Source organism: Martes martes (assembly GCF_963455335.1).
Source record: "Martes martes genome assembly, chromosome: 3".
Classification (NCBI taxonomy): Eukaryota; Metazoa; Chordata; class Mammalia; order Carnivora; family Mustelidae; genus Martes; species Martes martes.
In genome coordinates this window covers 45,212,277-45,235,335 of record NC_137890.1, presented here as the reverse complement: position 1 = coordinate 45,235,335, position 23,059 = coordinate 45,212,277, and the positions used below count along the sequence as shown (strand labels likewise).

General features: G+C 41.9%; 1 protein-coding gene across 4 annotated transcripts in view; it reads right to left on the bottom strand.

Moving 5' to 3' along the window:
- Positions 1-22,310, bottom strand: part of DIAPH3 (diaphanous related formin 3) — a gene marked incomplete at its 5' end in the record, with an annotated part of 496,633 nt that extends 474,323 nt beyond the window's left edge. The window contains one exon of one of the 4 annotated variants that reach the window (XM_080798921.1): positions 21,929-22,310. In XM_080798921.1, coding sequence (XP_080655047.1) covers positions 21,929-22,105 — 177 coding nt within the window. The remainder of the gene's footprint in view (positions 1-21,928) is intronic. The other 3 variants (XM_080798920.1, XM_080798922.1, XM_080798923.1) reach the window with 3 other exon arrangements.
- Between the last annotated feature and the right edge of the window lie 749 nt (positions 22,311-23,059).

Below are 23,059 nucleotides of genomic sequence, written 5' to 3'. Positions count from 1 at the left end.
GAAAAAAATAATTCCTAAGAAAACTCAACATTTTCAAAAGGATCAAAAGGCAGCAACAGAACTGCTAGAAAACCACCACCTCTCTAGAAAAACCAATTATCAAATTGTTACTTGAACTTCTCTCCTAAACGACACAACACAGGAGCTGGGCACCTAACAAGTCTTTTTTTTTTTAATTCTAACTCAACTCCAGCGTTCCTATTCCTTCAATAAACTTCAATGGTGAGGAAAAACGAAAGGAAAAACAGAATGGCTAATTCTAGCAACAGCTTGAACTTATTTTAATACCTATTTTAAGATGTTCTCCTCAGCCATTCCAGTTCTTTTCACCTCTACTACCACATCAAAAACTCCTATGCAATGGGTCCAAGAAAAGGCAATTCAAATCTCTGAGCAGCTCTACAAGTAGATTTGGTTCTAGGTCACCAGAATCCAAGACCTTTATAGTCATCTGGAGAATGCTGAGAAGTATTTAAAGTATTCACTGCCAAAAATGGTCCTAGAGTACCTTGAAGCTTATCTAAACTTAGATAAGTTGTTTCTGAGCATGAGTCAGTCTCCTAGAGGTCTTACCCAGACACCAATGCAGCTTGAATATTCCCAAAGCTAACACAGCACCATGCATCACTTCTTATCGGTTCAAGAAGGATTTTGTTTTTTTTACATTCTGGCATCACCATAAGGAAATTAAGTTTTGTTGAACCTCTTTAGAGAAGGATTTGGTGAAATAAATCCTATGTTCACATTCTTTAACCTAGTAATTCTACTTCTAGAATTAGAAAATAAAAACAGAAGAGTGTACACAAATATTTGTTACTATATTTTATCTTAAATACCTAGAATTGTCATCAACCTAAAACTTCCCAGAATATGGGAATGATTATATAACTATAGTCCTGCCATTTGGACTATAATTACATAGGAAAATGCATACAATTGTTACATGAAAAAAAAAAGTTGCATTTAAAATTGCATATGTAATATAATTCCAACTCCACTAATAAACACTCCTATGGGGAAAAAAAGACAGGAACTATTTTTAATTTTATATATCTGGATTGTGGGATTTGGAGCAATTTTTTCCCCCACATTTTCCTCTATATTCCCAGTTGTCTAGAATAAGCTTATTTTTATAATGAGAAAAGCTTTTTTACATTACTATGGATAATACTTTCCATACGAAGCAGAAAATATACATAAGTTCCTTTTCAAATAATAATGTATGAAGTTAAAAAAAAATCTAAAAAATCTAATATTGTAAACACAGACTAGGGTTTTTTTAATACATATTTGCAAATATGTCAGAATACATTAAGCACATTATTCACTGGTTTTGTAATTCATATATATAAATTAACCAATTTCAAAAAGCTCCTTGGTTTTGTGAATTATTGATGTTGTCAACCTGCTGGAGACTTAATTCCAAGAAAAATATACGAATCACTACATCACAAGCACAAATCCTTTTGACACAAATTCAATTTCTGTGGCAATAACATATTGACTTAGCTTTATTTTTCTATTTTATGACACTTATTAATGGCAGAGATAAAAGAAATCTATCATTTTTCTTTATTGTAAATGTAAACGATCTCATGCTATGTTGAGAATGTTAAGGTAAATACCACTCACCTGGTAACTTTTTCATGCAAAGGAGGACATGGTACCAAAATAAAACGGGATTTAGGATTTTAAGCAAAAACCTAATCTCCTACTCCTAATCTTCCTACTGCATGATTAGGCTGCTAACATGGGGCAAGACAGTACGTCAAAAATGAAGAGGACTCAGTCCCTGCCCAGAGAAGCTTAAAGCCAAAAGAGCGGAAAGACAATAACCACGGTGAGAACCAGTGAGGGCAGCACACATCAGAGCTGTTCAATGGCAACCAGAAGGAAAAGCAATCCCTCCTTGTTAACTGCATCTGGTTAAATACATGCTATTAACAGGCAAACATTATAACCATGATGGAAGACTGAAGTCACGTTCATCTTCAGCCATGATTCGGGGAAAACCTGTAACAGAAAATTTCCTCTTCTGACAGCATAACAGAATCTGAAGGCAGGCACTCAGCAAATGTTTATTAAACATTACTATATTCCTGACAAGGAGTACATTGGTAAATAAAACAAGGACTACCGTCCTAAAGGAACTTTCCTTCTCTTGGGGAAGAGACCGTAAACACCATAAATAAGTTACAGAGGATGTTAGAAGGTGACGATTGTTATGCTAAAACGAAAAGCCAAGCATGGCGAAGGGAGGCTAGAAAGCCAGGCTGGAGCGTTTGCAGTTTGTAATTTTAAATGTGGGGAGCTGGGCCACAGAGGTCTGACAGGGAGTGTGGAACTGGAGCAGAGCTCAAAGCGGACTAAGGGGTTTGCTGTGTGGACATGGAGGAAAGCAGCTCAGAGGAAAAGCAGCCCCCGGAAAGAAGTCTGGGGCGCTCAAGGAACAGGGACCAGCACAGCTACAGCAAACAAGACAGAAGAAAGGGAGGGAACCGCAGCAGGTGGACACCAGAGCACTTTAAGGCCAGGGGCTTTTTTATTCCTCTTACGGAACAGTCACAAATACAAAAAGTACAAAAACATGCTATGAATAATCAACTTAACCAATAAACAACAGCTGAATACAAGAGATACAAGACGCCCCAGAGGGTAAGCCCCAGAGGGTAAGCCCCAGAGGGAATGGAAGGAACAGTGGCTGTTCTCAGCCATTTCCTTCAGGGCTCCTTAAGGGGCTTGTTGCCAGGCGTTATTTACTAAGAAGTATTAGAAATACTCTCAAAACCCTGTAAAGCCCACAAAGGCAGTTTTTGGACCAACTCAGCTAGTTCTATTGCAGTAACAAAACTTTTCAAATATAGGACTAGAGGATGGGGGGGTGGGGGCGGAGGTAGTCAAAGGAATAGCCAAGCATGTTTGGAGAAAGGAAAGTTAGAAAAATTTTTAGTTACAGCAGTTTAATTATAACATAATCCCTCAGACCCCGCAGGAGTCTGAGCCCCAGCCCTAGGGGGTCCTCCCACAAGGGGTCAACAAAGAGCCAAGTGCCCACAGATATCTGAGTCCCGCCACAGGGTCCCTCTCAGGCAACATCCCCTCTTTGCCCTTTCCCCTCCAACACTTTGTAAGCAATTCCCCTGTTAAACTGATCCACCAATGTTTTTATTTCTTGTCTGGGCTCTGACTGAGAGGCTGTCCTAGTCCCGTCCTTCTCCATACCCGTGCTCCTGCCGTTTGCTACTCAGTTTGCTACTCGGTTCCTTCACATACTCACCTTTCCTTTTTTTTTTTTTTTTAAAGATTTATTTATTTATTTATTTATTTGACAGACAGAGATCACAAGTAGGCAGACAGGCAGGCAGACAGAGAGAGGGGGATGCAGGCTCCCTGCCGAGCAGAGAGCCCGATGCAGGACTCGATCCCAGGACCCTGAGATCATGACCTGAGCCGAAGGCAGAGGCTTAACCCACTGAGCCACCCAGGCGCCCACATACTCACCTTTCAAACACCGCCTGCTTCCTGAAGGTTCTAACTTACCCACAAGCACACCTCTTCCGTGACTCTTATATACTGCCCTGCGTTCCCCAGCAGGAGGCTAACACCCTGGGTCCTAGAAGCCAACTCACCTAGATTGGAATCCAGCTAGAATAGGGATCAGCTGTGTGACCCCAGGCACTGAAACTCCCCGAGCATCAGTTTCTCCTGGTACCAGTTGAGTAGGAAGCATCTGTCCTCACAGGCTTGTCTGAAGCCTTAGTTGAAAAAATCACTACAAGTCCCCTTCCTTCCCACACTAACATCCCCACCAGCATTGATGAAGAAGGAGCAGAAGGCTGGCTGAGGACAAAGCAAAAGGCTGATGATACCTCGCAATCTCCCCCTCACTCCAACAAAAGGCTGACACCTCGTAACCTCCCCCTCACCCCCACCACTCCTGGGTGGGACAAATGTGACATTCTTTAGGAACCTCCCAACTATCTTGATGTTAATGCCTTGCCAAAAGGGAAAAGACAACATTGGTCAAGCCACAAGACCTCCAGTATCCCAGCACCTTGTAGGCCCTCTTTAGCACATGAAAGCTCGGTTGAAACCTCCCTTTCCCTCACCTTCCCCCAACCACAGGGTACATAACCTGCCATCCCTCACAACCCGGGGCAGCAGCATTTCTTTCTGCCCACGGGGCCTGTCCCTGTGCTTTAATAAACCACCATTTTGCACCAAAGATGTCTCAAGAATTCTTTCTTGGTCATCGGCTCCGGGCCACGCCCCACCGAACCTCACCTAGATTCTATAACTTCATCAGCATCACCTTGGTTCAGGTCACCATCACTCTCCTTAAAACCACATCCAACAGTCTCCCCTCACTGGGTGCTGAAATCATCCTCTAATCCAGCTAAATCCATTTGTTATTGCTGTAAATGTGTGCAGATCCCCTCCCCAAAGTGGGCATAGGCTCCTGAGAGCAGGATTTTTGTCATGGTCATTTTGCCAGCAGCTCTATTTGCTGGGCGTCAGTTATACTGGACCATTCTCTTGACAGCTGCTGAGGCCTCGCAATGTTGTCATTTTTCTTTGGGGCTGAGAACTCAAGCAGTGGCAGTTTCCCAAGGCCATGCCTAGAGCCTGGGCCTCAGGACAGGGACAGATAGCTGGGTGAATGACATGGAGGTAAGCAGACCTGAGTAGGTACTGCATGTATAAACCTGTGGTGGGGGTGGGGGGTGTCACCCTTCATTATCAGCAAAAAATGATGAGCCCACCGCTCTTCATCCAAAGCTCTTTGTTTACAATTCCCTTGGATCACTGATCATTGTTTGCAGTTTATGTTCATGTCTTTGGTTTTCTTTTTGTTTTGTTTTTAATATGCCAGGGACTTTGGTTCTTCTTCATCTTTGAATACCTAGACCTAGTACAGGGAACATTGTAGGTCAGTGGTTTCAAACCTGACCATACATGAGAATCAGCTGAAGAGTTTCTGTTTTCTTTTCTTAACATTCCAAACCAACTGAATCAGAATATCTGAAGGTAGAGACTGTCACAAGTACCTATAAAGCCTGTCACAACTACTTGTGACTCTAATGGGCAACCAGGGTTAAATGGATAAAGATGTTTTAGATAGATAGATAGATAGATAGATAGACAGACACACAATGGAATACTATGCAGCCATCAAGAAAAAGAAATCTTGCCATTTGCAACAACATGAATGGAACTAGAAGGTATTAAGCTAAGTGAAATAAGTCAATCAGAGAAAGACAATTATCATATGATCTCTCTGATATGAGGAACTCGAGAAACAAGACAGAGGATCATAGGGGAAGGGAGGGGAAAATGAAACAAGATGAAACCAGAGAGGGAAACAGACCGCAAGACTCTTAATCTCAGGAAACAAACAGCATTGCTGGAGGGGAGGGTGTGGGAGGGATGGGGTGTCTGAATGGACACTGGGGAGGATATGTGTTATGGTGAGTGCTATGAACTGTGTAAGACTGATGAATTGCAGGTCTATACCCGTGAAACAAATAATGCATTATATGTTAATTTAAAAAAAAAAAAAAAAAACTAGCTTGGACAAAGTCTTCTGAGCTCAGTCTTCCAGTGCCAAGACTATCATCAAGGAATCTCCAAAGACCCACATGTCCATATGGTAGATACTCGTTGGCTTCTCTGCCTCATGCACAGAACCCCTTCCCTATGTCGTCAGGGTGGACCCAGCAGGCTTCGTTTTTCTCTGTGAGCCAGGCCTGACCACAGATGTGAGCAGAGTTCAACCCCCATACCCAACCAGAGCCAATCAGATCCTCACTCTATCAAAAATCTGGATTTGGAATTCGGAGATGAGAATGAGAATCTGTTCTCACATGGGTTGAGAGCATGTAGGTCTGGAACTGCGAGGCTCTGAGATTGGCTGTATGAAGATCACAGACACAGAAGCTGTGCTCTGTGGAGACACAGCAATGGAACAAATGCCTAGTGAGAAGCACAACAAGGCTGTCTGACCCCTGAAAAGAGAGAATGACAGAAGCTGCCAGCTCTCAGTCCTTGGTTCCAAACCCTTGGGAGGATCAGCTACATTTACTAGGCTTGATCCAAGAATATACCCCCCTGTGTCTTTACAACTGCCCTTTCCAATTTCAAACTAGATATTGTATGGGGGTCTGTTTCTTTAAGTCAAAAAAGGCTCTGACTGAGACAAAACCCAAGACCCTCAGTACCCAGATACTGTAGCCCACCTCATCATAATCACCACCACTTCCTGAGCACTCTTCCTAATTACCAACATATCCAACAATCCTATTAATTAGCCATTATCCCCATCTTAGACATCAGAAAATGAAGTGTCAGAGAAGTGATTTGCCAGAGTGAAAAGTGATCAGGCTGGAAATGGACCCTCGGTCCCTGTGACTACAAAATCCAGGCTCATTCCCCTTCCCTCAGTCCCCACTGCTATGATGGGACAGCCGCTATTACCAAATCTAGGGAGGGCTCACAGTGGAAATAAAGCAGTTTCTGAGGCAAAGAAATTTGAAAATGAAATGTTAACAAGAAAAACGAGCACAATTCCAACTGGGTGATTATTAAGTGTTATAACACTGACCACAAAGTTACACCTTAAAAGTTCTGGTGAGTGAGTATAACAAGCTGGGGGGAGGAGGGGGCAGATTGTGATTTCTATAAACTAATAAGAATATGTTTGTTTGTTTTTAAGATTTTATTTATTTATTTGGGAGAGAAAGAGCATGAGTGCGGGAAGGGGAAGAGGAAGAGAGAACGTGAGTGCAGGAAGAGGAAGAAGGAGAAGCAGACTCACCCCTGAGCAGGGAGCCCAAGTAGGGGCTCGATCCCAGGACCCCCCAGGGTCATGACCTGAGCTGAAGTCAAATGCTTAACCCACTGAGCCACCCAGGTGTCCCAAGAATATGTTTTGCTAGGGAGTTCTCCCCCTTTATATCTTAAAGTTGCTCTCTTAAGGGTTTAATAGAGATGGAGTAAGTAGTTTTATTTCTAATTTGTAGAATTTAAACTGCAGTGTATACCACAAGCCTTAGAAAACCATGCCCTCCCAATTCAGACTAAAATGTAAGTCACAAAAATATCCACATTCAAGAAAAAGCACACACACACACACACACACACACACACACACATCCAAATCAAAAATTACAGGGCAACATCAATCAAAGAAAATTAAGTATTTTTAATTCTTGATGAAGTTTGAACTCTACAATAACTAAATTGCCGAAAACTTTTCTTGTATAATTTGATTACTACTTTTTGTTACTAGTGTCTACATTGGTTCCTCACTGCAAATGAGCCCAAAGGATGAGTGCATATTACAAGGTTAACATCTGAAAAACAGAAAAAGAGCACAATCCCAACTCTTACATCAGGTCCTAGTATTATGCATAAAATGTAGTTCATTTTACATCTCTTCTAGAAACATTACCCAAGCTGGTTATACAGTTAGCATCTAAGCTAAGCCAACAACACAGTAGGCCTGGCCCAAAAAGACCTATGATACATGTCAGCTGCCCTGAAGGAGTTAACAACCCAAAAGGATCTAGAGAAAAAAATAAAGAGCCTGGGTCACTTATTTTCTCTTTCTGGTGATTCAAAAAATAGTATCACAAAGTAACGGTCCTGCGAGGACTACCCATACTGAAATACAAAGTTTTCTCATCTTAATGCTTTTCTTTGCACTTGTCATCCTGAGGTATCCAGAAAGATAAATCCTTGAATGGGATCAGATACAGAGCAGCCCAATACTGCACCAAATCTGCACCGTGACATATCACGGCACAATGAATTTCCAACACATGGCATTCTATGTTCAAAACGTTAGGTTTTGAACACACCAATTTCTGCAGTTAAGCTGCAAGCTCAAGCAACTTCAGCCTAATTGCCCTTGGCAATCTTCCAGCGATGCCAAAATCCAGCTCTTTCTAACATTAGCCCAAGTATATTTGCAAAGTACTTCTAAAAGTCCATGGTTCCATGTTGATAATGGCACCATTCAAGGACACCAATAAAACAGGTCAACAAGGATTATGGGGAAGTGCTCAACTGACAGCCACAGCCATGAGAAGGCACCCAATGATCCTAATAAACTAGTGCAAATTATTCAGGACTGCAGATCTTACAAGGGTGTGAAGATAATCCTCCCCTATTTCTTTTCTTTTTGAAATATCAATGACACTTAATATTATGTAAGCTTACGCTGCCCAAAGTGTTGATTTCATACATTTATATATTACAATGATTACCACCATCGCATTAGCTGATACCTTTATCATATCACATAATTATCACTTATTTTTTGTAGTGAGAACATTTGAGTTCTGGTCTCTTAGCGATTTTGGAGTAGATGATACAGTACTGTTTAATCACTATGCTATGCACTGGAGATCTTCAACTTAGGTGTTAGTTGGAAGTTTGTAGCCTTTAACATCTCTCCAGTTCCCCCATCCTTCCCACCTCCCTGGGCCTTGGTAACCACCATTCTTCTCTCTTGTCTGTACAAGTTTGGCTTTTTTAGATTCCACATTATAAGTGATATCATACAATATCTTTCTCTGTCTGGCTTATCTCACTAAGCATAATGTCCTCCAGGTCCATCCGTGTTGTTGCAAAGGGCAAGATTTCCTTTTCTCATGACTGAAAAATATTCTATTGTGTGTGTATATATAGTGCATCTTTTCTTCGTTCATTCGTCTGTTGACAGACATTTAGATTGTTTCTATATCCAGGCTATTGTGAATAATGCTGCAATAGACATGGGAGTGCCATTTCTCTTCGAGATCCTGATTTAATTTCCTTTGGATATATATCCTGTGGGACTGCTGAATGATATGGTAGTTTTATTTACACTTTTTTGAGGAACCTCCACACTGTTTTCCACAGTGGCTGAACCAATTTACAGTGCCACCAACAGTGCAAAGGGTTCCCTTCATATCTTCACCATCATTTGTTATCTCTTGCCTTCTTGATGACAACCCTTCTAACGGGTGTGATCCCACACCTGGTTCTGTCATTGCTAATGCTGTTTGGCTCATAAACCTATCGCTGATGGTGGCATCAGGGTCTATGAAAGTGCACCATCTTGGCCAGAGTAAGATGTGCATGTTCTCCAACAGGATTAAATCATCACATTGCCATCGGGAAAGCTGAGTTACAGGAGAAGACACTAAGGGGCGGCAGAACAGAATATCTCATCACAGAAAGTCCTCCTGAAAAACACTGATCTAGGTAGTAATAAAAGCTAAGGAAATAGATAAGCTCAGTCTGAAAGGAGGCATAAACTGGAAGATGATTGGAGACAGTACTTGGGAATACTAATTTAAAATGGTGCAAAGAGAGAGAGCAAAGACCAGAAGAGAAGTACACATCATGGCAAAGCTTTTAAGAAGCAAGACGTCGGTGCTAATCCTGTGAAGTAAGTCAAGTAAGATGAAGTTTGAAAATCAGCAACCAGGTTGGTAATTGTGGATCTGCCAAAGCAATTTCAGTGGAATGGACAGAAGCAAAGGAAGGTTGAGGAACCAATGGGAGTTGGCTGAATCCCTCAACAAGAACACTCTACCCTTCACCAATGCCATCATACTAGCAGCAACAGGCTAAGAACTATTTAAAACTTATGTGTCGGGGCGCCTGGATGGCTCAGTGGGTTAAAGCCTCTGCCTTCGGCTCAGGTCATGATCCCAGGATCCTGGGATCGAGCCCCGAATCGGGCTCTCTGCTCAGCAGGGAGCCTGCTTCCCCCTCTCTCTCTGCCTGCTGCTCTGCCTACTTGTGATCTCTGTCTGTCAAATAAATAAATAAATAAAATCTTCAAAAAAAAAAAACACCTTATGTGTCAACCCTCATTCTAACACGCTGCGTCATCATATCCAATGTACCATACTTGGAGATGAAGAAACAAAGAAACACAGCAATTTTCCAAGGTCACACAGCTGTCAAATACAGAACCAGGATTTAAATCCAGGTTATTTCAAAACCTGAGTCCTTCAAGATGACTTCAAATGGACTCCTTGGTGACACTTTCCACTTGGTTCACACCTCTCTTCATACCAAACTGAATGGGAGCCTCTTGAAGACAAGGACCAAATTGTATCTACCTGTGCTCTACTTGGTATAAAGAGCATTCACGTATTTACTGAATAAATAAAAAGAACTAACTGACTAGAAGGGAAGGAAGCAGAGCATAGTATTCAGAGGGGGAGAAGGGTCAAGAGAAAGAGAGGGAGGCTGTTTGGTTTTGCTTCTGCTTTTTCTTTTATAATGGGAAGCACCGGAGCATTCTTAGAGATTGCAACCTATAAAGAGCGAAACACACCTAATGGAATGGGACTGGGTCAAGAACAGGGGTGAAGGGATTAACCCTGAACAGGAAAACAGACATTTCTTCTGTGGATACTGGAGGGGGAAAGGAGGAAGAGCTGCAGATAGAGAAGATTACAGGTGCAGACAGCAGGAAATTGAGCAAGTTCAAGCAAAACGGCCTTTATTTTCTCTCTGAAGAAGGTGTCAAGGGGAGTGCTAAGAGTCAGGGGTAACCATCTCTAAGATCTTTTAAAGGAAAGCGGTGGAATGTTCCCATGTAGATACAAGTGGGTATTTTATACATACACACAGAATATCATTAAAGGATACAAAAGAAATTAATCGAAGTCATCGCGGCCACCATTTGGGAACAAGTTGATTTGGTAGTCTGGGACGTAAGGAAGTCTCGGAACAAGACTGTACTCTTCCACTGCTGGCCTTTTTAAGAGGTGCATACATTACTTTTTCAATTTAAAAAACTACTCACGACAAAAAGGAATCAGGCCCATAGCAAAGGTAAAGAGAGTAATGATAAGGGTTTAGCATAATGTTAATAGAAATAGAAAAGGAAACCAGAGAGGTAGTTCAAAGCCAGGGCTCTGGAGTTAGACCTGCCTGCTGGTATCCATCACCCCCATCCCCAGCTGTGGCAGCTCAGAAAAGGCCCCAAACCCCTCTCCTCACCTCAGTCCCATCCCATCCAAAACCAGGGTGATGAGAGTGCGTCCTTCAAAGCAGTGAATTAGGATTAAGTGATTAAGAGAGCGCCCAGCCCACTGGGAGAGCTGAATAAATGTAGCTATTGTGATGATGATGATTATCTCCAGCTTTGAGGACCCAGCTAATCAGCCGACCAGTAGATACAGAATGTTAAGGAAATCAGTTCACAGAGCTGGGAGGGTTTCCACCTCGAGGTAGCAGCCCACTTCAAGACCCAGGGAGCCTGTCGGGTTGCTGCAGGCTTGGCGATCAGCGCAAGCGGACAAGGAAACCAGAGATTCTACGTCTTATTTACCGTCTACCCTATGGCAGGCTTGAGGAAGTGAGGAATGCGAAGCCATCCTAGTTCAAAAGTGCTAGGGTTACTTTTGTGGAGTATGGGTATTGTGTGGAGCAGGAAGTCAGCAGGAAACCGACAGGGAAAGAAAGAGAGGTCAAGGGGCCAGAGGGCTAGAGGAAACAGAAAGGAGGGGTGTACGCCCAGGAGCCAAACCTCTTGGTGTGTTCCCCACTCCAGTTAAGGTCGGGTTCAGGGACACAATGCAGGGGTCTAGCAGGAACACAGAGAGAAAGGGAGGTGGGAAGCTGAAAAGAATCATCAAAATGCTGCCAATAACTGAGATCCCATCACATCTCCTTCCAAATGATCAGCCCTAGAGAATTCAACACTTCAGGTGAGAGTCCCCCCTACTCTTGTATCTGAGAAAGAATTAAAAGAGTAAAACTCACAATAGCTCTCACGTATTAACTGCTAAGCCCTGTACCCAAGCTACTGAAGCATCCATTACCTCAATTCATCCTCCCAACAAGCTACAAGTGGCCATGCTGTGGTTATCTACTCCATTTTACAGATAGGAAAACTGAGGCACAGAAGTTCATTGATTTGCCCAAGGATACACAGGCATATTTGAATCCATCCTACACCCTCTTTACCACAGTAGGGCTTGAAAGCCACATTGCTGGCCCCTGGAGGAGCCTGAATGGGCAGGCTCAGTTCTCCAGTGACCCAGATATGTTTCTGGTAGCCTTTACATGTCCTTCCCCACCACCACTGAAATCTTTTATAAAAAGAAATAGACATTTAGGGTATATCAATAACGATTAAATTTAAATTAATCATGAATAGATTAATGAACCAGGTGGTGTAAGGTTACAGGAGTAATTTTGCATAGATTTTCAATTAGCCAAGCGTTCACAGACCTACTGTAGTAAGCTCAAGCCTATGCCAAGCTTTGCAGAGAGAGAAAGTGACTTCCAAAAGCTCACAGACATGTGCATAACGTAAGTGAAAACAGGTTCAAGATAACATATCAGTAATAGCAAAATAACACCTTCAGAAGAGAGGTTGAAAAAGGGTTTGAGCTTGGTTTTAATTGGAGACCATCACCTTTTATAAGGAAATGAAACTGTCACATTGAATTTCTGATTGCAGATTATGTGCATTCTGGTTCTCATGTTCATTTCTCAGATTGTCAGATTTTACATTAGAAATGAATCGTAATTGTCCTTACAAAGTGCATTCTACCCAAGGATTTGACCAACACAACAGTTTAATAATATAGTACAATCCATAATTAATGTCACCAATTTGTAAATCCTACTTAAAAACTGAATGTTACAAAGTTACATTTTCTGATGCCCAAATAAACAACCCACCTCAGGAAAATGCAGCAATTACAGGATAAACTCCCCACATCCTGGGAAGATACTTTATAATAAAATAAGCCAAATAAATGCACTATTATAGATCTAATAATTAGACTAATCCATGTATCTCACTATGAGTTTCAAGAAATTCCACATCGTAACTCCAAAAGAAGTATGTACTTTTCTTTTTTAACTTCCAGAATAACCTAGAATTAATGATAATTTCCTTGGAGAGCTGAACAGGTAGTTAGCCATATTTAAACCATGAAGGTCCCTCATGAAATAAATAAAAAGCCCTGTAAACAGCCTCTACCTCAAAGAAGTGAAGAGCAAAGATTACAAGGAAATATTGATAGGAAAGGAGAAAACAGACATTTCAATAGCGTTTACAAAACTTCATTTCTGACACTCACTGTGAGTACATGGTATTCTATATTTCTTTTGTATGACCAAAGGGGGAAAAAAAAGATATATAGATATATATATATCTATCTATATATATTTTTTTTAATTGCAAGGGAAATGTCTTCCCTCAATAAACTATTAAGAAGTAAACTGGTTTGTTTTTTTTGGGGGGGGGTTAAAGATTTTATTTATTTATTTGACAGACAGAGATCACAAGTAGGCAGAGAGGCAGGCAGAGAGAGAGGAAGAGAAGCAGGCTTCCTGCTGAACAGATCCCAGGACCCTGAAACCATGACCTGAGCTGAAGGCAGAGTCTTTAACCCACTGAGCCACCCAGGTGCCCCAAGAAGAAGTAAACTGTTTTGAAGCACACTGTATACATCCTTCACAACTGAGAAACACTTACTAATCACTTTGAGCTCATTGCTAGATGAAGAACTAAAGGTACAAAACCTTTGCCAGGTTCCAGTACTCAACTAACTTCTTAAGTCACCTCTTGGATTCCTCAAACTGAGTCTGCTGATCCCTTCTCAGACTCTCCAGGTCCAGACGATTTTTTAAATATTGTATTTTTCCAAGATTATCTTAAACATTTGAAGGAAAATAAGCATCATCTGGACAATCTGAATGACCACTCTACACCATGGTCCCTCCAACAGAAGTGTGGCTTCTGGTGGCCACACTTGCGTGTGGGCGTGTGGGCGTGTGTGTGTGTGTGTGCGTGTGTACACCACAACAGGGCACTAGAAGAAGCCCAAACAACAATAATCACACTACATAGGTTTTCACGATCTCTTCTACTTAGGAAGAATTCCATTCCAAAAGGTAGTCCATAATTCCAAAATGACCCTATTCAAGGAACCAAATACTCAGAGCTATGGCAAGGTTAATTTCAAGAGAAAAATGAATATAGATGTTGGTGGTCTCGGCTCCAATTCTTTCTGCTCCTTTTCATCAACTTCATACAGTTGAGTAGAAAATATCTACATATGGCTACATTTTTTTTTTAATCATAATCAGGTTTATAAGGGTTCACTGCTTCACCCAAAGCCTCAAGTTAAGAGCTTGTGAAAAAGACAATAATGGTAGATGACAGGTCTCTACCAATAGTGTGGGACTGAGTCTTTGGCTTTATCACTGTCCTCTGCTTCCTCAGCCTCTGGGATTCCACTTCCATCCAAAAGTCAAGCTGACAAAAAGGAAAACAGCAAACCATACACATATCTTCCCACTATTAAGTCCAACAATGATGACTTAATTTCAGCAAAACATCATCATCAATCACATTAAATTAATGTTGTTATTCATTTGAATTTTGTTGGTTTTATAGTTTTGTTTTGGGTTTTATGTGAAAATCTGTTTGAGTTTCATAGTTGTAAAAGAGCCATAAACATAAGGAGTCATATTTTTAGCTTATATCTATGCATATATAAGTAAGATTATTTTTATTATCATTCAAGTCCACATTGGAGCATCACAAGGATTTGTTTCCTAAGTTTGAGGTTGTTGCCTTTGTGGGTTTCTTTTCTAAGTTTTATCTGCATGCAAGTGTCATAGTTTCATGATTCCCATTTTACGTATAAAAACATAATGCCTAAAAAGTTTAAGAACCTTGCTCTGACTATGCAGCCATCACAACCAGAAACCTGCATCAACCTGTTACCCAGCACCCCAGGAAAAGAACCGAGAATGGCAGGACTCTGCTCCTGCCACACACAACAAGAGGAAAAAGCCTGACCCTGTGAAAAGTTTCCAATTTAGGAAAGTAATTCAAATACGCAATGTAATATCCCCAAGGCCCTAAAACCTAGAAAACAGTGCGCTACTACTATTGCTACTGATGATGACAACAACAACAATCCTATGAATGGCAAAGACTGACATCGTGATTACAATGAGCCAGGTACCATTCCAGGCCTATCACACAGTAGCTTCTAATCTCCCCAACAATCCCATCTTACCCATGAGGAAACAGAGGCCCAGAGAGAAGGAATTAGCTCTAATGAATGCAAAACATAGATACAGGATTCGAGCCATAACAGTGGCCCACGTCACCACTCATAAATGCTATTCCCAATTTTACAAAAAACTGTAAGAAAGGATGGCAGCGGGTCTTTTTAAAGAATACCATCTATGGCAAGCATTTCCAAAGAGTTCTCATTAATTAGCTAGTAACTGAAACATTCCAACACCAAAACTTAACTTATTGAAACTCTTAAATCCTCCCCTAAGTTAATAATGATTATTTGATTTGATATTTGAGAAAATTACTCCCAGCGATAAGGCACTTCAATGCCACCCTGCTGCTCTGGAGAGAAAAGTTACCTTTGTAGATCCTGTTCAAAGAAAGCTCGTGCTTTGATCCTTAATATCCCATGAAGTAAAAGGTTATGCTTAATCTATATTTTATAGATCTAAAAGTCAAATCAGTTTCTGGGAGAAACAAGCAGAGTGTGATGGTAAGCATATTCTGTAGCATTCATTTTATTCCTGTTTGGAGGATACTATGTGCTGAGTTAAAGACAATTATATTAGTATAATACGTAGCAGTTTTTTCTTGGATTATTCTGTAAGCATAAACAAGTTATACACATGTTAATTTACATTCTATATAAAAAGCCAATTTTAAATCCAATTTATAAGGCAATAAATATATAAAGATTCTAGGACACAGCAATAAAGTTATGCCATAAAGTAGAGTTAATTCACGACAACAATAATAAAAGCATGACAAATTTTAGCATTCTACCAACTGCACAAAGGTGTTTCAGGTAACATCTGTTCAGAAGCAATTGCTACAAGACAGACTAGATGAGATGCAAGGTTTCATCGTGTAATAAATGTATGTCAGTTTGCTTGCTTCATAATTAAAGACATGAGTCTTTGAAAAAAGCAATTAAGCCTTACTCTAAATCTGAGACAATTATCCCTACTCCCACCCCTTTTTACCCCCCACCACACACACACACACAAAAGATCCAGAGCGATCCAGAAGTAAAAGCCATATATCATCTATTTTCAGCAACTAAACGTACTCCCAAAAGCCACTTGATATATTTTGTTTCTTTTGATAAGTCATATATTAACAAACAAACAACAATAACAAAAAACTTCTTTTCTCTTATTCAGAAGGGTAAACGGTGGGGGAAGAAAAGTCTGGCAATTCAGGCAATTCACTTAGAAGACTGACCTGAATAAAATAAATGATCTTACTTATGAAGGTTTCTGTGTCAGATGGGTTAGGTGGATTTTGACATGAATGCCACTCAAGTGCCTAAAGCCTGCAAATAACAACACTGTCTCCAATTCTTGCCAATTTAACTCTAGGACCACAGAAAGCATCACTTTAGCTGAGGACTCAATGAAGAAATAAACTCAAAAAGAGCACCCAGGGACGCCTGGGTGGCTCATCGGGTTAAGCCTCTGCCTTCGGCTCAGGTCATGATCTCAGGGTCCTGGGATTGAGCCCCACATTGGGCTCTCTGCTCAGCAGGGAGCCTGCTTCTCTCCACCCCCCGCCCCTCTCTGCCTGCCTCTCTGCCTACTTGTGATCTCTCTCTGTCAAATAAATAAATAAAATCTTTAAAAAAAAAAAAAAAAGCACCCAGAAATTACCTCCACCTTTGCTCCGCTTTCCAGCAATTACGAAAATGATACAGCAGAACAAGATGAATTCAAGTTCTAGTTGCTATTCCAGAGGACTGAACTGTATGTATCTTCTATCCGCCCCACCCCAATCACAAGCAGTCCAAAATAAAACCATACTACAACAAAGAGATTTAGATGAATCTGATGGTTCTCCTAAAATACTTCATAAATAAACTGTTAAACCACACCTTTCAGTGTGGTCACCCTCAGAAGCATACCTGCTCTGGTCATTTCCTAGGGCTGCCAAGACAAATTACCAGACCAGATGGCTGAACAAAAATGTATTCTCTCAGTGCTGGAGGCCCAAAGTCAGAAATGAGTTGCACTGGGCTCAAGCGACTGTGTTCACAGTGGCACTCTCCCTCTGGAAGCTCAAGTGGAGACCAGTTCCTTCCCTCTTCCAGTTTCCAGTGGCTTTCAATATTCTTTGGCTTGGGACTACATCACCAATCTCTGCCTTAGAGTCCCATCACCATCTCCTTTTCTGCAGTCAAATCTCCCTCTGCCTCCCTCTTACAAGGACACCTAGTGCGCAGGTAGAGCCGGGCCTGGTAATGCAGTATAATTTCCCCCGTTTTAAAAGCCTTCACGGAAAGTCCTTTTTAGCAATAGAAAGTAACACTCACAGGTTTCAGGGACTAAGACATGAATATCTCTGGGGTGGGGTGAAGGGGGGTGGTGCTCATTATTCAGCCTGCCATACCTGCCTCCAAATACACGGGAAACAACAACGAGGTGAGCATGCACTAATCTCTTCAAGTCTACTCTGATTTAACTTCCCCCAAGTTCCCAGTACAACAAACAGCTCTCCAACTTCCTACCTCTTCCCACCTTACAAACTGCCTGTGATCAGGAAATCATTAATTCCATATTCATTAAAGGTGCTAGTATTTGTAATGGCTCCTGATTGTGAACCATAGTAAAGATTAAAATTCCCAACTGCATGGGAGATAATACAGGACAGTGGCTAAAAATGTGGGAGACAGCTTGTCTGGGTTCAAACCCCATCCCACCAACAGGCAGCTGTGCAACCTAAGGCAATTCAACCTCTGTCCTTTACTTTTCCCACCCAGCAAACAAGGCCAGTAATACCACACACCTCATAGGGTTGTTGTAGGGGGTAAAAGAGTTAGTGAGTAAGTGAGTGAGTGTACAGCACCTAGAACAGAACTTGGTTCGATCATTAGGGTTAATTATTATCATTATTGATGTCCAAAATAGTAGGTAGGTATTACTGGACAGCTACTACTGGACAGGGTGAAAAATCACAACCAAAATTTAAAGTACTGTAATGACATAATTAAACAATAATTAACAATCCGTTCAATGGAAACCATAAGATTAGATGCAAGATTTACACTAAAGTCTATGAGAAGTTTTAAAGGATATTCCTAATTATAAAGAAGAACTGCTCTCCCAACAGGATCACCAAATGCACAGGCCTCCTCTCAAAAAACAGGCCCACAGCCTAGAGATGGGAACTTCTCCAGAAGCCACACATCCTGCTCTCAGTCTGGATGTGGAGGCCACCACTGCCTGTGCTGTGTGCTTCTAAGAGCAGTGAAAGGTAAGAACAAAGTGCCCAGCATCACTGAAAGGCATTTCATGATGAATAGGCAACTGTTTTGTTCTATTCTAAAAGGGAAATAGGACTTCAGCTCAGGTACCGAGAGTGTGACCTAGGGCAGGACAAAGTTTAATGATCCTCCTGAATTCTATCTACCTTCTCAAAGCCTTCATCCAGACACCTGCCTTGTTCCCCCACCCCCAGCCTCCAATAGGTGCATCCTGCCCCCAGTATCTATCCCCAGCATCTCAAAACTCACTGCTTACAAAAAAAAACAAAAACAAAACAAAACAAAAAAAAAAAAACCACCTCACTGCTTACCATATTTTCTACTGAAGTCAAGTTGGTTAGTTCCCAAACAGCCCAAAAGTCAGTGATTTCTTGTGTAGCCAAACTAGCATACATTTTCAACAGACTAATTTCTACTCTTTACACAGATCTATGGGGAGAAATTCTATACCACAAACTTGTATACACAATTCAAAAGTAACTTGAGACCCAGGACTAGATCTACACTAGAAAACAAGGATGTGTCTGCTTTATCAAGGCTCAGACTAAACCAGGATTTCAGTGGGCATCAGAATTTATGCATTCCTAATGTAAAACTGGGGCAAGGGACCAATTTCCCATTCAGTTCAACTGCCAGTTTGCAGCTTTATGGATTATGTAAAACACCAAACACCTAAATTATCCCTATTCCTGTGACATCACTGACCTACCTTACTTATTCCAGTCAAAAGCAGCTGCCCCAGGCAAGTAGGTGACCTAATGACTAGGTGGCCGGAAGAGATTCAGGCTAATGTGGCTCCATATGAAATCAAAAGAAAGCCAAGAACCGACTTGACATCTGGCAGTAGAGCAAACAGAACTACAGATCACATACAGAGGCATTGCTGAGATCTCATGAGGGAGCGACCATCTCCAACCTCAAAGTAAGAGTTACTAGGGTGAGACTGAGAGCAGTGTGGAACTAGGCTGACTGGGAAGAGCTGCTCAGAAGGCAGCCTTAAGATTGACATACCAAGCCTTAGGCCAGGAACAGAGTTAGGGTTAAGCATGGTCCCAAACTGGTGGCACTCCCAGAAAAGCACTCCAGAGAAAAGCATCCCCACTAAGGCCTATTGAAAGATAGGTTAAGATAAAGCAATGAGCTTCTAAAGATCTACAAGCACAGGAGGAGAGAGAGTAAGCCACCATGAGTGCAAGTCAACACAGACAGTCGAAAAATTACACACACCAGAACTATCAAAGAAAGAATAAAAAGAGTCACATAAGAAATACCTTTAAAAATAATAATAATAAACAAAGAACTATCAGGAATGACCACGCAGATCTGAAAAAGAAACAAATAGAAACTACAGAAATAAAAAATGCAGTTGACCGTGAACAACACAAGGTTTCGGGGCACTGATGGATTTCCATGCAGTCAAAATTTGTGTATAACTTTTGACTCTCCAAAAACTTACTACCAGTAGCTTACTATTGACTGGAAGCCTTACCGATAACATAACCAACTAACATATATTTTGCATGTTATATGTATTATATACTCTGTTCTTACAAAAAACTAAGAAAAGAAAATGCTATTAAGAAAATCATAAGAAAAAATAACTTTACGGTACTGAACTGTAAGAAATCCATGCATAACTAGACCTGTGCAGTTCAAACCCATGTTGTTCAAGAGTCAACTGTAATTGCTAAACTTAAATATTCCAAACAAGTTAAATAGCAGATTAAACATTGCTGATAAGAGAATCAGTGAAATGGAAAATATAGCTAAAGAAACTACCATGTCAGCAAGAATCTAAATTAGTTTCAGGGATTATCAATAGTCCAAATTACCTCTAAATTAATTAGGAAGCCATGATTCAAATCAGACTCCTATCCAAAAACAAACACTGTGGGGGGAGGGGAGTGCTCCTGGGTGGCATGGTCTATTAAGGGACAGAATCTTGGTTTCCCCTCAGGTTGTGAGCTCAGGGTGGTGAGATGAAGCCTGGTGGTAAGCTCTGCAATCAGCACAGAGTCTGCCTGGGACCCCCTCCCTCTGCCTCTCCCCACCCACATGCATGCTCTCTCTCAAATAAATAAATCAATCTTAAAATAAATAAAAAATAAAAGCAAACCCTGTTTTAGATTTGTTTATTAACTTTAAAGCTTCAAAGTATTGCTTTTAGAGTTCTTTTCATCTTTACAACAACCCTTTTAATGTACTTAGGAAATGAAAAACAGACTAGAACCCAAATCACCTGATACATCCTAAAATGAAACTAAACCTAAATACTAGCTTAGGTTCTGTTTCCATGACGTTCTTGATGGGAGAGTCACAGAAAATCACATCCCATGCATTCTGGAGCATAGGAGTGAGAAACAAAATAGAATGACATTACTAACAGAGAATAGACTCTAAAAGGAAGAAAAATCACTGCCCCAGGATTCGTTTCCTACTGGCTAGAATCCTGCATTGTCAGTTTAACTCAATCCCATTTATTCTTCAACTCTGTTAAAATAACAGTAACAACATAGTTGATGCTCCTGCAAAACTTCACCTGGGCCTATGGCCATCTTGATACTTACTTTAGCAAAATTAATCCATGTTGTCCCTCATTTTCAGCATTCTGATACATATCGTAGCTCTGCTCCCAGTTTTATCCAACCATCATTTTTAACTGTATACTTAGCAACTCACTCCTCCTCCACAAATCTCTATTCCATTAATATGTGTATCCTGACTTAAGTTCCTAATGAGTGCTTATTTGTTCACAGAGGGCACATGCAGTACTGTATAATTTTACCAATAACTTAAAAAGTTTTCCGTACTCCTAAGTAAAATGGACGGGTCCGGTATTAAATTTTCAATTGTTAGATTCACCCCAGAGCTATCAACCTTCAGTGATTTATTTGCACTTATGTATGTAAAACAATCATCATTGCATTGCATCACTAGATGACACCAACAAAAAGATTCGCAAGCCGCTTATCATGACATCTCCCTTGGGTGCCAAAGTAAGAGAAGCAACCAGAATAGCGAATTTCAAATACTTAGACTTCTTTCCAATCTAAGCGAAACATTCCTTACCAATGACTACATAGCCCGCCATGTTATTGCAACGAGTTTTTTTGTACTTGGAAAATTACATCTGCCTTAAAGTGTTCTTCGTGGATTAAAATAGTAAACCAGGGGAAAAAAAAAAAAAAAAAAAACACTCTTATCACCTAAAAGTTCACTTTGCTATGTGTCATACCCTCAAGACCCTAGAGGGGTGGGGAGAATTTCGACTTAAAAAATGCAACGTCCACCTAGGTGACGTCAGTACAGACACTTCTGAACGGCTTTTCAGCCAGAACAAACGTGGGGCAACACAGTGGTCAAGTGTGTTTGTCAGAGGATCCAAACAGAATTGGACCCTGTCGTCGTAAATCTATTCGGAGACTGGCAGCCCCAGAAACCTAGAACAAATCCTACCCCCCACCCATCCTCCCCCACCCAGGCCCCGTGGATCCACTCACGGCCGTCAACCCAGTCAAAGAGTAACGAAATTGAAGGATCCCAGGACATGAGCCACAGCCCTTCCGCAAGGCAGGAGCTGCGCCACCCCAGCGCCAGGCGAAACTTACAAACTTGGGGCGTTTCTCTCCAGGCTCCTCTGCCGCGCCGGGCGGAGGGTGCTGGGGGCCCTTCCTGCGCGGCATCTTGCTTTCCCGGCAGCTCCGGAGCGAAGCAGAGGCTGGGTAGGGGGCCCCGGCGGCGGAGCCCTGCTTCGGGTGGTGCAGCCGCGGCCGGTGCCGATCCATCCTTCCCCGCAGCTCTGGGGGACCGAAAGAAGACGGCCGCAGTGAGACCCGCGAGACGGGAGCTCAGAAATCCGCGGCGGACTGGCGCTCCCGGTTCCGCCCCCCGCCCCTCCGGTCCAACTCAACCCAACCGCTGCCGCCGAGGTCACCGCCAACACATCCGAAAACTCCCGCCACCCCGGACCGCTCCGGACCCGCCAATCCCGCGCGGCTTTGTCAATGACACTCCCGGGACCCGCCTTTTCCGGGCAGAGAGAAACGTAATTGGCTGCGCGGCCCGTTCGTTTCGCCTTTCAACCCCTTTGGCGGTCCTGGCCGCTCGTCTTAAGGGCACCGCAAGGATCAGGTCGGAAGAGCGTGAGAACCTACCAGAAGTCACTAGTGCTAGTGTGGGTTTATTTGGAATATGGAGAACGGTTCCTGCCAACCTGGAAGGCAGGCAAGACCCCCTGAACCACTATTTGAGCAGCGCTGGAATATGAAATCATCTGCTAACCCTGCCTTGCCCCACTCCGGAAGCCCTGGTGCGATGGCCACCAGGAAAAGTAGTTCTAGGATCTGTAATTACTTGGAAGTGTGCTAGGAAGGGGAGAACAACAGCAACCATGACGCTCCAAAAGGATGCTTTTTGGACATACTGAACGCCTGCTGAGTACCTAAGTGCTGAGAGCCCGCTGTGGGGTGGCAGAGAGGTCCACCAAAAATCAGAAGGGGCTTGGCCACGTCCCTAAGGACAGTATGTGGTTCACAAATCTTTACACAAATAACAAAATAATATACACGTATAGCAGTTATTTTAAAGACTCATTGAGAACAAAGAGGAGGAATATTAAATCTGAAGGAGCAGATCTGGAAAGGCAAAAGGAAGAGCCCATGGATTTTCACTAGGCAGGAAAGAGTGGCAGGACATTAGATATAAGGTATTGGAGGTTAGAAGCAAGGCCAGGAGTACTC